Here is a 12,503-nt window from a genome sequence, read left to right as displayed (position 1 = left end):
CAGAAAGCAGAATGGAAAATCTGCTCAGGAGTGAATTTTTGGCCCACTGAGCTGAACACTACTTGGGTACCTCTGCTTTTTTTTTGGGGATTGGTTATTTTTTTTTACTTTAGGCAACAGGACACTCAGCTTCCCAGGCTGGTGTCACTGGTCTTCCTGAGCACTGACAGGGGAGCAGGAAGTCTTTTGTCCCTCCCCCAGGTCTCTGGGGAGTCTTCTCATCACTTGTTTTCTTTGTGTATTTGGCAGCTGCCACACGGGGGAGAGGAGCAGGATTCAGGGCCAAGTCAGAGGGGATCTGAAGGGGTCATGCCCAGTGGAAGGGGCTCCCAGAGCATATCCATGATAAGGCACCTCCTTGTCCCACTGTTTGAAAGACCTTGAGTGACCCAGGGCCAGCAAGGCTGGCTGTAGGTTCTGGAGAGGTGTGTGCCTTTCTTGGTCTGTTCAAAAGTTAGAGCTAGGAAGGTCAAGATGTTGTACTTGGCTGTCTTAATGACATTGCCCTGCAGAAGGACAGCAGGTCACAGCCAGGATGGGATCAAGGGGGTGTTTGGAAGGTGCCAAAACCAGGCAAAATTCAAGGCTGGTTTAAAACAGGAAGAATGGTCTGCATGGGCACCCTCAAAACTTGTCCTGCACAGGGGAGCAGGGGTGGAACCAGGCAGGCTGCTGCTTCTCCTGCTGCCTGTTCATGTGAAAATGAAGCTCTCTGTTTCAGCAGTGTTCCAAATCCCATCCAGCAGGGAGGTTGGGAGAAATTGCTGTGGCTACCAAAAGATGATTTCTCCACCCCTTTTTGCCTGGCTGCTGTAGAGCATCAAACCTCGTGGCCTTTGGAGGAGCAGAGAAGCTCTGTAACAGCCCCTGGCTGCCAGGGCTCCAGGGCTTTCCCATCTGTCTCCTCCAGACCTTCATGTGCTGCCTTTTGTGGTTTTCTCACCCAAATGAAGGAGTTTCACAGCATCCTGTGATAGGTTAGAACCACAGAATCATGGGATGGTTTGGGTTGGAAGGGACCTTCAAGATCATCAGGTTCCAACCCCCTGCATGGGCAGGGACACCTCCCACCAGCCCAGGCTGCTCCAAGCCCCATCCAACCTGCCCTTCAACACTGCCAGGGATGGGGCAGCCACAGCTTCCCTGGGCAACCTGGGCCAGGCTCTCACCACCCTCACACTCCAGAATTCCCTCCTCATGTCTCACCTAAATCTACCATGGAATGAGAGATTGGGATGTTTGGGCTACTGGGGAGCACAGCGTCTTTCAGCTTTGATGGAGGGTGTTGAAAACAGCAAATACTTGTCATCAGAAACTGTTTTAAGTAACTAGATCTGCAGCTGGGTTCGAAAAGCACCTGTCTTTTCCTTCCAAGTTCCTCTGGGATGTGGCTGCAGTGAGGCAGCGTGGCAGGAGGTGGCAGGATGGAGCTGTGCTGGCACCTTCTTCCCACCAGGAGTGGAGTCTGGAGCTGCTCCTCTTTGTCATCCCTGACTCTGCCCCGTCCTCTGCTCTGAAAAACAGAAGCCACTTTTTTGTCCTCCTCTCAGCAAGGAAGAACTGGGCAGTTGTGTAGCAAGTAGCATAGAAAAACGCTGAATTTTTGTCATTATTTTGTTCTTCACTGCCCAGTTATATTGTGTTACAGAGGGAGGGAGGGGATCAAGCTGCAAGAGAGTGAAGTGTTGGTGTCTGTTGGCCTGGTAATCTGCTCTGCCTGTTTCTTTAGCTGAGCAGTCACACTCACAGTGTGCACAGATGCAGAATGGACAAGTGTGGCCTCTTGCTCCTGGGAAGCTCCAAACCATGTGGCCTTTGAGCAGAACTGGCTTTGGATACAGGGAGAGACTGTGTTGGCCTGGCTGCTTCATTACCTGCAAATGATGCAGTTCCCTGTACCTGTACAGGAGAAGATGCAAATCCTTGCTTGGGTTGTCCCTCTGCCCACAGGTTTCAGCTCTACAAGTGTCTTGGTTCCTCATCTCTGCCACCTTTCTATCCTGAGAGGAACAAGTCCACTTTGACTCCTTGTAGGAGATCTGTGAGAGCTCCTTGAGATCTCTGAGAAGCACGATGGAGGAGCCTGTGCTCAGGGTGCTGGGATTGTGTGCAGAGTCATTGAGATTTAGGGACAAACAGAACTTAAACAAACCAAAAAGAACCTCACTGTGAAATAAGGGAGAGAGAATGTTACCTCTGGGGGTGGAGCAGCAGGTTTTGATTTGACCTAAAACCATGTTAGGTGGGGAAAAGGAAGGTCCCAGCCCCTGCCTTGCCCTGGATTGTGTGTTCCTGCTTCCCCACTGGTGTGGGTAATCAGGTCAGTAAAATCCTTCACTTCCAAACTCCCCTGCAGAGAAGACTTTCAGGCTGACCAGACAGGGTAGGATTTGTGGCTGTGGAGGAGAGGAGAGAGTGGGAGTGCCTGTTGCAACACCAGCTTAGCTTAAGCTACTCATGAAATCACTCCCTGAGTTTTCCTGGTAGCTTGGAGAGCTGTTGTTTGCTGGATCTTGTTGACCCTTGAACTTTAGCTGGGAATAATGAAGGATGGCTGGAAATCCTCTCCATTTATTGCCTCAAGTGCTGGTAGGCAGCAGCTCCTGTTTCTCTGCAAACTGTCTGGTTTTGGAATACAGTTCTGGAGTCCCCAACATGAGAAGGACATGGAGAGAGTCCAGAGGAGATGATCCAAGGGCTGGAGCAGCTCTGCTCTGGAGACAGGCTGGGAGAGCTGGGGTGTTCAGCCTGGAGAAGAGAAGGCTCCAGGGAGACCTTAGAGCACCTTCCAGTGCCTGAAGGGGCTCCAGGAAAGCTGGGGAGGGACTTGGGACAAGGGCAGGGAGGGAGAGGACAAGGGGGATGGATGAAAACTGGCAGAGGGAGATTGAGGTGAGACATGAGGAGGAAATTCTTGGCTGTGAGGGTGGTGAGAGCCTGGCCCAGCTTGCCCAGGGAAGCTGTGGCTGCCCCATCCCTGGCAGTGTTGAAGAGCAGGTTGGATGGGGCTTGGAGCAACCTGGGCTGGTGGGAGGTGTCCCTGCCCATGCAGAGGGGTTGGGACTGGAGGAGCTTTTAAGTTCCCTTCCAACCCAAACCAATCTGGGACTCTGTGACTGATGTTTTCTGGTACCTCACTTCTTGTGCCCCCTCTGGGCTGATGCACCTGATGCTAAAGCTCCAACAGGGATGTCTGGGAATAGAATCCTGCACTCAGACATGCCCTGGCCACAAACCAAACAAGGATCCAGCAGCTAGAGTTAGATCAGTGTGAGCCCTCAGTGTGACTCTTCCTGACTGGTTCTACTCCTAATTGAAAGCTGAAAGCTGCTTGTCCCTAGATGCATGACGTGGTGGTGCTGTGTGTCCACCTGATGTCACCAGCCCTGATCTGAGTCTGGAATCAGAGTTGCACGTGGCTCTGTTTGCTGTTCCAGTGAACTTCTCCAACCAGCTGGGAGGCAAAACTTACTCCTTATTAAACTTTATAAATCACTGCTTTTGTTTCAGTGGGAGGTTCTGTGGAAGTGGAGTTCTTGGATTCTTATTCCTGCCATCAACAATTGTCCCTGTGGGTTTGTTTTTTTTTTCCTTTAAGCAACATGTCCATGATGGACGAAAGGAGAGCCTTGATGGCTTTGTGAAGACCTTTGAGAAGTTGCCTACAACTGATGGCTACCCTGGAATCTACTCCTTAGACTGTGAAATGGTGGGTCCCTAATGACAGGAGCAGTCATTGCTCCAACAAAGTAAAGCTTTTTGAGGAAAGCTGAGGGCACAAAACGAGCAGCTGAAGGGAAGTTCTGGTTCCTTTACCATCTTCTTTCCTTTCTGCTGGGGACTCTTAATTCATGTTGGTCCTGTGTGTTTAAATTAGCTCTTATTAATTAGTTTGAGCAATGTGTGGGGTCTGGGTGCACCCCGTGGTTGGCTGGGTGCATGGGATGTGCTGGCTGTTGGGATCTGCAGCACTTGGGTGAACAGCTTCATCCATGACCATGCTGTGGTCACCATGCACTTGTTGCCTTCATGTCTGCTCTGTCTCTTGCAGTGCTACACCAAGCAAGGACTGGAGCTGACAAGAGTGACTGTGATCAACTCAGAACTGAAAGTGGTGTATGACACCTTTGTCAAACCAGACACCAAGGTGGTGGATTATAACACCAGGTGAGGACGGGCTTCCTTGGGTCAGGGGTTTGTGCTCAGGAACTTGGTGGGAATGGTTGGGTGCACTTGTTAGAACTCCACTGGCCACCATGTCCTCGTGGCTGAGACACTTTGGGCCATGAGGTGTTCCTTTAGTGGAGGAAGCCCTCTTCCCTCTTTTTTGCTCTTGCTCTGCAGGTTCTCGGGTGTGACAGAAGAAGACCTGGAGAACACCAGTATCACCCTGCGGGATGTCCAAGCCGTCCTCCTGAACATGTTCAGTGCAGATACCATTTTGATAGGGCACAGCTTGGAAAGTGACTTATTTGCACTAAAGGTAACTTGGCATGTTTTGTGCTCACCCTTTTGCACCCTGGGGTGCTCTTATGCCTCCTTTAGGAGCTGTTTGTTTCCAAGAACCAGGAGGACACAGTAGATCTGTCTCATCCCTGAGCCAGCAGGAACTGGCTGTGGTGGAAGAGCAAGGGAATAGTGGGTCATGTGTGCCACTCGTGGTGTCACCCCAGCTTCTAGTGACCCATGCTGCCCAGGGTGACAGACCTCTCTAGAGGTCCCATGCTGCCCAGGGTGACAGACCTCTCTAGAGGTGACTGGGGAGGGTGACCAAGCAGGGATGGTTGGAATCACAGAATCATGGAATGGTTTGAGTTGGAAGGGACCTTAAAGATCATCTAGTTCCAACCTCCCTACATATGCAGGGACACTTCCCACCAGCCCAGGTTGCTCCAAGCCCCATCCAACCTGCCCTTCAACACTGCCAGGGATGGGGCAGCCACAGCTTCCCTGGGCAACCTGGGCCAGGCTCTCACCACCCTCACACTCCAGAATTCCCTCCTCATGTCTCACCTCAATCTCCCTCTGCCAGTCTTCTTCCCTCCCCCCTTGTCCTCTCCCTCCCTGCCCTTGTCCCAAGTCCCTCCCCAGCTTTCCTGGGGCCCCTTCAGGCACTGGAAGGTGCTCTAAGGTCTCCCTGGAGCCTTCTCTTCTCCAGGCTGAACACCCTAACTCTCCCAGCCTGTCTCCAGAGCAGAGCTGCTCCAGCCCTTGGATCATCTCCGTGGCCTCCTCTGGACTCTCTCCAGGAGTTCCATGTTCTTCTTGTGTTGGGGTCTCCAGAACTGGACACAGTGCTCTGGGTGGGGTCTCATGAGAGCAGAGGGGGAAAATCCCCTCTCTGGAAGGACTGGACTGGGATCATTTGCCTTTCACTCTTGGCTGTGTAGTCCTGAATGCTCTGTTGGTTTCAACATCCCTTGACTGGCTTGGAGATATGCTCAGCCAGGGTGGGGGCATGAGGATGAGAGGCTCTGAGGTCCCCTCTGCCCTCTAGGTGTCCACAGTGACCATTCTAGAAACAGGACAAACCTCTTCCCTGCCTCTGCCACTGGAGATAATTCTACTGGTTTCTCTTCTCCTGTTAAGATGTCTCTTTTCTCTGTGTGAGGTTCCCTGCCTGGTTTGCTGTGGTTTGTGGTGTTGCTCTGATCAAGCTGTTCTTGTCCCCTGCCTGGCCGTGGTCAGTCTGGCCTGCAGGTCTCTCAGCCATCCCTGCTGTCCTACAAAGGTGGGTTGTCCTCTCCCCTCCCACCCTGGGGGCTTGTCCAGGGTCACCAAGAAAACGTGTGGCAAGCAGGAGCAGAGTTCTGAGTCTGTCCTCACAAGCCAGACCTTCCTCCAGCCATTCTCCTTGAGATGGAGCTTCCAGCTCCTGCTGCTCCTTTGGGAGCAGAAGGTTTTCCTGCCTGTAAAGTGCTCCCCTGGCACCCTGGGAGAGTTCATCGTATCATCAACACATGATTTGCAGCTTGATCAGCACAAGGTGACTGGGTTGGCCTCTGAGAGGCAAGCATTTCTCTCAGCACCACAGGCAGGGCCAGGAGAAGGGACCCAAGGGTGATGGAGCAGAGGGTGACAGGGGGTGGCACATTGAGTCCCAATGACAGAGGGCTGGGGTAGCAAAGTTCCCTCACTAATGGCCATGGCAGGCTCCAAGTGGTGATTGCATTTCAATTTTTATTTAAAGCTGAATTATCCTGTTTCCTTGAGTCTTCCTGACCTAGAGAAGTAATTCTGCCTGTGCCTGGGCAGGTGCCAAGGTTGGCTGCACTCTAGGAGAGATTTATCCTCGGAAGAGCGTGGCAGGTTGTTCTGCTGAACTGCAGATGTTCTCAGGCATTTCTGGAGCTGGGCTGTGGAGCTCTTGCTGATGGAGTTGGGGATTGGCACAGAGTGCTTGCTGAGGCCTGGGAGGATTCAAAGCAGAGGAGGAGACAGGATTAGCAGGGTCCTGCCTGAGTCATCCTGTGGTGGGACCTGCAGAGGTGTCTTTTGGTGGGGCAGGTTTGTCTCTTAGACCTGCACTCAAGACATGGGGCTGCCTTCATCCACTTCCTTCAGGTCTCACTGGACACGTACTCTTGGCAACAGGATTAATCTTGTCTTAGCCTGAGAGTAAGAAATGAGTGTTCTTAAAAAGCCAGCTTAGCCTGTGAGCATGGGCTCTGTCAGATGTGTCTGACTCTATCACCTTTTCTTCAACCTGGAGAAGAGAAGGCTCCAGGGAGACCTTAGAGCACCTGCCAGTGCCTGAAGGGGCTCCAGGAAAGCTGGGGAGGGACTTGGGACAAGGGCAGGGAGGGAGAGGACAAGGGGGGATGGATGAAAACCAGAAGAGGGAGATTGAGGTGAAACATGAGGAGGGAATTCTGGAGTGTGAGGGTGGTGAGAGCCTGGCCCAGGTTGCCCAGGGAAGCTGTGGCTGCCCCATCCCTGGCAGTGTTGAAGGGCAGGTTGGATGGGGCTTGGAGCAGCCTGGGCTGGTGGGAGGTGTCCCTGCCCATGCAGGAGGGTTGGATGAAGGTGATGTTTAAGGTCCCTTCCAACCCAAACCATTCCATGATTCTATAATTCCATGTTCATGTTAACCTGTTCAGCATCCTCCCTTCTTCCAGCATGGGGACACCTTGTACCAAGAGGACAGCAAACCCCTTGCCTCTCCTGTGTGCCCAGGCACTTGGGCCCAACACAGGACTGTCCAGGGCCTCCCTTCCATCCACTGTGTCATTCCTTCTGCCCAGAAGTACAAGATCTCCTTGTCCCAGTTCAGCCTGGGTGGTGAACTGGTTAAACACTTCCTGGTGACTTGTTGCTGACAGACAGGAGGTTTCAGGTTGGCTGGCATCCTGCAACCCATACCTTTCCCACGGAAGCAGTGTGATGTACAGCTTGGATTGCTCCTCCTTCCCACTTCTGGCCACATCTTGAGGAGCAGTTGGCTGTTTCAGGCTTTGAGAGGTCAACTGGTTCCCCAGCTCTTCATTCTGAAAGCTGCTCTTGGGGGTGTGCCAGGGTGTTAAGGCTCAACCCAGCCCCTCGTTTGAGTTAAACCGAACCAACCCTGAGTTTCTGCTGCCTTCAGTGTGCAGTGAGGCAGAGGTTGAGGGCAGCTTTGTTGGCAGAGCCTGTGTTGGAAGCACCCTTCAAGGGGAAGTCAACCTTGATCCAGCCAGAGCCTCCAAAGGAGGAGTCAACCTCGATTTCAGCAGGACTGGTTGGGCCAGAGCTCACGGATCGCGTTGCGCAGCGCCTGGCCGGGCGATTGCTTGAGCATGATTAATCCTAAGGAATGTCTCTCCCTGTGGGAGAGGGAAAATAACAAGCACCTTTCTTTCCTGCTCCCTCCCTCCAGCTTATCCATGGCACAGTGGTGGACACGGCCATCGTCTTCCCCCACCGCCTGGGGCTGCCTTACAAACGGGCTCTGCGCAACCTGATGGCAGACTACCTCAAGCGCATCATCCAGGACAATGGTGAGACCAAGGAGAGGAGCTGAGAGTGAGGGTCTCCTGTCCCATCCCACCTGGATGTGGGCTCTTTGGACCTGCCTTCCTCAGCTCTACCCAAGCCCCATCCTCTTGCTCCTATTTATTTTCTTCCCCCCCCCCTCGTGTCTGGCCGTGGATGGGCCAGAGGCAGTTTTGTGGTGGGTTCAGACACTCCAGGGTGAGCAGCAATGGAATTGTTGCTTTTGGGAAAATGCTCCCTTGGATACTTTTACAGTGGGAACTGAGAACAAGCAACCAGGGTACAGAGGGTGTAAACACCACTCACACCTGCTCCTTGGCACATACACAGTCCTTGGCTTGCCAGGATTGTAGCCAATCACACACCAAGTACAGGATAAGCAGTGTTCTGATTTTTGTCAACATTCCCAGGGCTGCTCACAGCAAACCCCTCAGCTGGTCTCATATTGGTCTGTCTACTTCTTTACAGATAGAGGAGGCCCTTTTTCTTTTCCCATGGCTGTTTTCCAGACAGTTTCAGTCTGAGCCCTGTTGGAGGCCCAGCAGCACTTGCTGCTTCCCTCTCTTGTGCCAAGTGGAGACCAGAGAAGTGGGTTGAGAGGTAGTTGTGTCAAGGCCATGTCATAGAATCATGGAGATGTTTGGGTTGAAAGGGACATTAAAGACCATCCAGTCCCACCCCCCTGCATGGGCAGGGACACCTCCCACCAGCCCAGGTTGCTCCAAGCTCCATCCAACCTGACCTTCAACACTGCCAGGGATGGGGCAGCTTCTCTGGACGTGCCCTCCCTTCTCTTTGTGGCAAACTGAGACTGACCTTTCTGTTTGAGGCACAACATGTTCCTTCCTCTCTTCCTTGAGCACATTGTTAAGGTACTGCTGGGGACATGGAGGCCTCTCTGACCAGCCACTCCATAGCCTGAGGGCCCTACAGACCCAGCAGGACGTCAGCTTTTCGTTTGAGCAAGGAAACAGTGTCAGGCTGAAGTCCATGAAAATGTGTTTAATGGAAATTTTGCTCCTTTGAAGTCCATCCCTGTGGTTCATGGGGATCAGGGCTGGACCTGTGGCTGCTGGGGCAGAGGGCAGTGAGCAGCTGGGCTGGGCTGTCAGGCTTTCCTCCTCTTGGGAAGCCTTTCTCCAGCCTGTGAGAGGGGCCGTCTGAGCTGAGGTGGTGACTGCCCTCCTTGTCTTTCTGTCCCCAGTGGAAGGGCACGACTCCAGTGAGGATGCCAGAGCCTGCATGGAGCTGATGGTCTGGAAGATCAAAGAAGATGCTAAAGTGAAGCGATGACTTGGCTTTCTCTCTCTCTTCTTCCTCCTCCACCTCTTGGAAGCAGTGCAATAAATGCTGGCAGTAGCACTGTCCACCTGCACGCAGCAGCATGCACCTCCAGGCTCCTCCTGCTCCCAGGAATCCATGGGACTTCCAGGACTGCACCAGCTCACTGCCTGCAGGTCCCTGCCTCCAGGTAGTGGCTCTCACATCCTCTTTCTTCCACCCAAAGGATTTTCTGTGGTACAACAGTTGCCTTCTAGGCATGGCAAGGTGGTTTTGAGTAGCACAACCAGAGAGAACTTCTTGGTTCCTAGGAGGAGCTTTTAGAGGTAGGTTGGATATGTGCAGAAGGATCTTTCTGGTTCAGTTAAAGGTAGATCTTTTTTTTTTTTCTTTTTTTTTTTTTTTTTTCCCCCCTAAATGTAACTTAAATTGCCTCTGGACTCCAAAGCTGGTAGATTCCTGCAGGGCTTGGAGATGTGGGGGGAGATGGAAGGAAGTTGGGCAAGAAGCTGTGAAGTGAGTGGTTTGTGTAGCTGGTGTGTGAACAGCAAGGGGTGGGAAAGCTGAGGGTCAAACCATCTGGGAGGAGATCCAGGTGCAGACCCACGTGGAGGAGAAAGCCAGAGGAGTGAGGGGGGGGGTCAGGGGAACCACTGCCTGCTGCCACCCACCAGGGATCTCCTGTGAGGGCTGCCATCCTGCTCCTGCAGGTGCTGGGAAAGGGAGAAGCCACCAGTGTCAGACCTTGCCACCACCTCAGGGAATGGGTGTGTGGGGTAGTGAGGCAGGGACAGCAGGGCTGGGACAAACAGGGCCAGCAGCAACCTGCAGCCAGGCTTAGGGGGACAGTGACAAGAGCTGGGCTTGTGTCTTTGCAGGTTAGGACAAGCTGTCCTGACCCTGAGCTTCCAGCACGTGTCCAGCAAGCACATAGGTAGGGGTCAAGGTTTGGGGTCCCCTAGCAGCCTGCAGGGCTCCCCCCCAGCCTGTCCCTCAGAGCAGGGATTTGATGCAGGCAAGAACAAAAGCAATAGGTAAAAATGACTCTTTTAAACTAGTTTACATGTTGGGTGTTTTAAGAAGAGCAGAAGATACTGTTTGTCTGTCCCAGACTGTCCCTGTCTCTGTCATGGTTGCAGCAGGGGCAGCCTGGGCAGCTCTGGGGGTCTCTGCTCAGGCTCTGGGGAACATCAGAGCTGACTGAGGTGGTCCTTGGTAGCTGAGGTTCATTGCCTGAGGTCTGGGCAGCAGCTCAGTCCCAGCAGGGCTGGCATGTCTCCATGGTGGCTGGGCTGTGTGCTGCAGCCAGGGTGTCCTGCTCGGGCTGCTGGCACGTGCCTGAGCCCTGGTGGCTCTCCTGTCCCACCACTGTCCTCAGAGCCTCTGCCAGGCTCTCCTGAAGCCACCAGGAGAAGCAGAAACTAAAGGCACCTGTTCCTGCTGAGCCCCTTCCATGTTCCTCTGGCAGTGGCACTTGTCACCCCACGTTTCAGGCCAGGCAGGTCCCCGTGTTCCCGCAGCGCTCAGCACATCCCCCTCGTCCCACAGCCACCTCCTTCCCTGGGGAGCAGCCTCAGGACACTTTGTCCTGTCCCCCTCTCCCATTGCCTGCAAGGAACCATGTGCTGTTCCTGCCCAGGATGTGGTAGAGCAGGAGAGAAAGCTCAGTGCTTCCCAGGGAAGGAAGGTTTGTTCCCACTTCTCCTTCCTGTATTTATCCCCCTGTTAATTTCCCTGCTGGGCTGCAGCTCCTGTCCCTGGAGCAGCTGCCCAGCCACGTTCCATTCCAAAGCTAGCTCTTACCTCCAGGTTCCCAAACAGACATTCCCAGCTCCCTGGCCCTCTCCTACTTCCTTCCTTGGAAAAGCCAGCACCCAGTTTGCTGGTATCCTACTGGGGGGCTCAATCCCACCTCCCAGGCCTGGGGAGCATCACTGCAGCCCACCTTCCTCTGGGCACCAGTCCCACCAGGCCACCACCATCATTTCCCTTGCCTTGCCCCACGCTTCAGCTGGGACCCCCTAAAATGACACCTCTGGGGTGGGCTGTGGTGGGCTGGAGGTTGCCTGTCCCATGGGGTGTTGCTGGGAAGAGGGGCACCTCCACCCTTGCTGTGGGTGAGGAGCTCACGTTGGACCCGTCCCCGGGCGCCGTTAACACTAAAACCAGAGGTTTGTGGTTGGTGAAGAGGTTTTTGGGTTGTACATAACTATTGTAACCTGTAACTCTTTTGTAATTGTTTTTAATAAAAGGGTGTTGACTAGAGACACGCTCCTGAGTCTTGTTCTGCTCTGCCCCACAGCTGGGTCGGGGAGGATGGGAGCTGGAGCCATCCCTGGGCAGGCTCCCCTGGGGCATCCCTGCAACTTGGGGTGCATCAGGAGGAGTGTGTCCAGCAGGTCAGGGAGGTTCTCATCCCCCTCTGCTCGGCCCTGGTGACACCTCACTTGGAGTGTTGTGTCCAGTTCTGGGCTCCCCAGTTCCAGAGGGACAGGGATCTGCTGGGGAGAGGCCAAGGGAGGCCATGAGGATGATGAAGGGACTGGAACACCTGCCTGAGGAGGAAAGGCTGAGGGACCTGGGGCTGTTCAATCTGGAGAGGAGAAGCCTGAGGGGGCATCTCATGAATGTCTATCAATCCATGAAGGCAGCAAGAAGGCAGGACAAGCTCTTGTCACTTGTGCCCTGGGACAGGACGAGGGGCAATGGATTCAAACTGGAGCCCAGGAAGTTCCAGCTCAAGATGAGGAACTTCTTTGCTGTGAGGGTGACAGAGCCCTGGGACAGGCTGCCCAGAGAGGCTGTGGAGTCTCCTTCTCTGGAGACTTTCCAGACCTGTCTGGATGCCTTTCTGAGTGACCTGCCCTGGTTTTGGTCCTGCTCTGGCAGGGGGGTTGGACTGGGTGATCTTTGGAGGCCCCTTCCTACCCCTGACATGCTGTGATCTGTGAAGTCCAGCTGCTGCTTCCTCTGTGTCCCCACAAAGTGGCTGCAGCACAGCCCAGCCTTTCTCCACACTTGTCTCCACTCACATCAACCTGCTGGGACAACAAGGGGCTGGAGGAAAGGGGGTGAAACTGGTTCCACTGGGCACTGCAACAGTCCAGCCCAGACCCTGGGCCTGGGAGCCCAGGCAATGCCTGAGGTGCCTGGGGTGGTGAGAACTGGATCTTTGCTCCATGCAAACCCTTCTTGCCCCCAACATGGTGCCCAGAGCTGCTGGGCATCAACAGGGCAGCTCTGAGGGCCCA

General features: G+C 53.9%; 1 protein-coding gene and 1 long non-coding RNA gene across 2 annotated transcripts in view; one reads left to right on the top strand and one right to left on the bottom strand.

Moving 5' to 3' along the window:
- The window catches only part of REXO1 (RNA exonuclease 1 homolog), a 45,627-nt gene extending 34,110 nt beyond the window's left edge, over positions 1–11,517 (top strand). Inside the window, exons 12-16 of the mRNA XM_051639998.1 lie at positions 3,599–3,709; positions 4,052–4,167; positions 4,345–4,483; positions 7,856–7,976; positions 9,176–11,517. Of these exons, the coding sequence (XP_051495958.1) occupies positions 3,599–3,709; positions 4,052–4,167; positions 4,345–4,483; positions 7,856–7,976; positions 9,176–9,264 (576 nt within the window). The 3' untranslated portion in view covers positions 9,265–11,517. The remainder of the gene's footprint in view (positions 1–3,598; positions 3,710–4,051; positions 4,168–4,344; positions 4,484–7,855; positions 7,977–9,175) is intronic.
- The window catches only part of LOC127394203 (uncharacterized), a 69,991-nt gene extending 57,842 nt beyond the window's left edge, over positions 1–12,149 (bottom strand). Inside the window, exon 1 of the long non-coding RNA XR_007891606.1 lies at positions 12,088–12,149. This is a non-coding gene — a long non-coding RNA (uncharacterized LOC127394203). The remainder of the gene's footprint in view (positions 1–12,087) is intronic.
- Positions 12,150–12,503: the final 354 nt, after the last annotated feature.

Source organism: Apus apus, chromosome 24 (assembly GCF_020740795.1).
Source record: "Apus apus isolate bApuApu2 chromosome 24, bApuApu2.pri.cur, whole genome shotgun sequence".
In the NCBI taxonomy this organism is placed as follows: domain Eukaryota; kingdom Metazoa; phylum Chordata; class Aves; order Apodiformes; family Apodidae; genus Apus; species Apus apus.
Note: the sequence above shows the minus strand (reverse complement) of the source record. Positions and strands in the feature narration are given on the sequence as shown.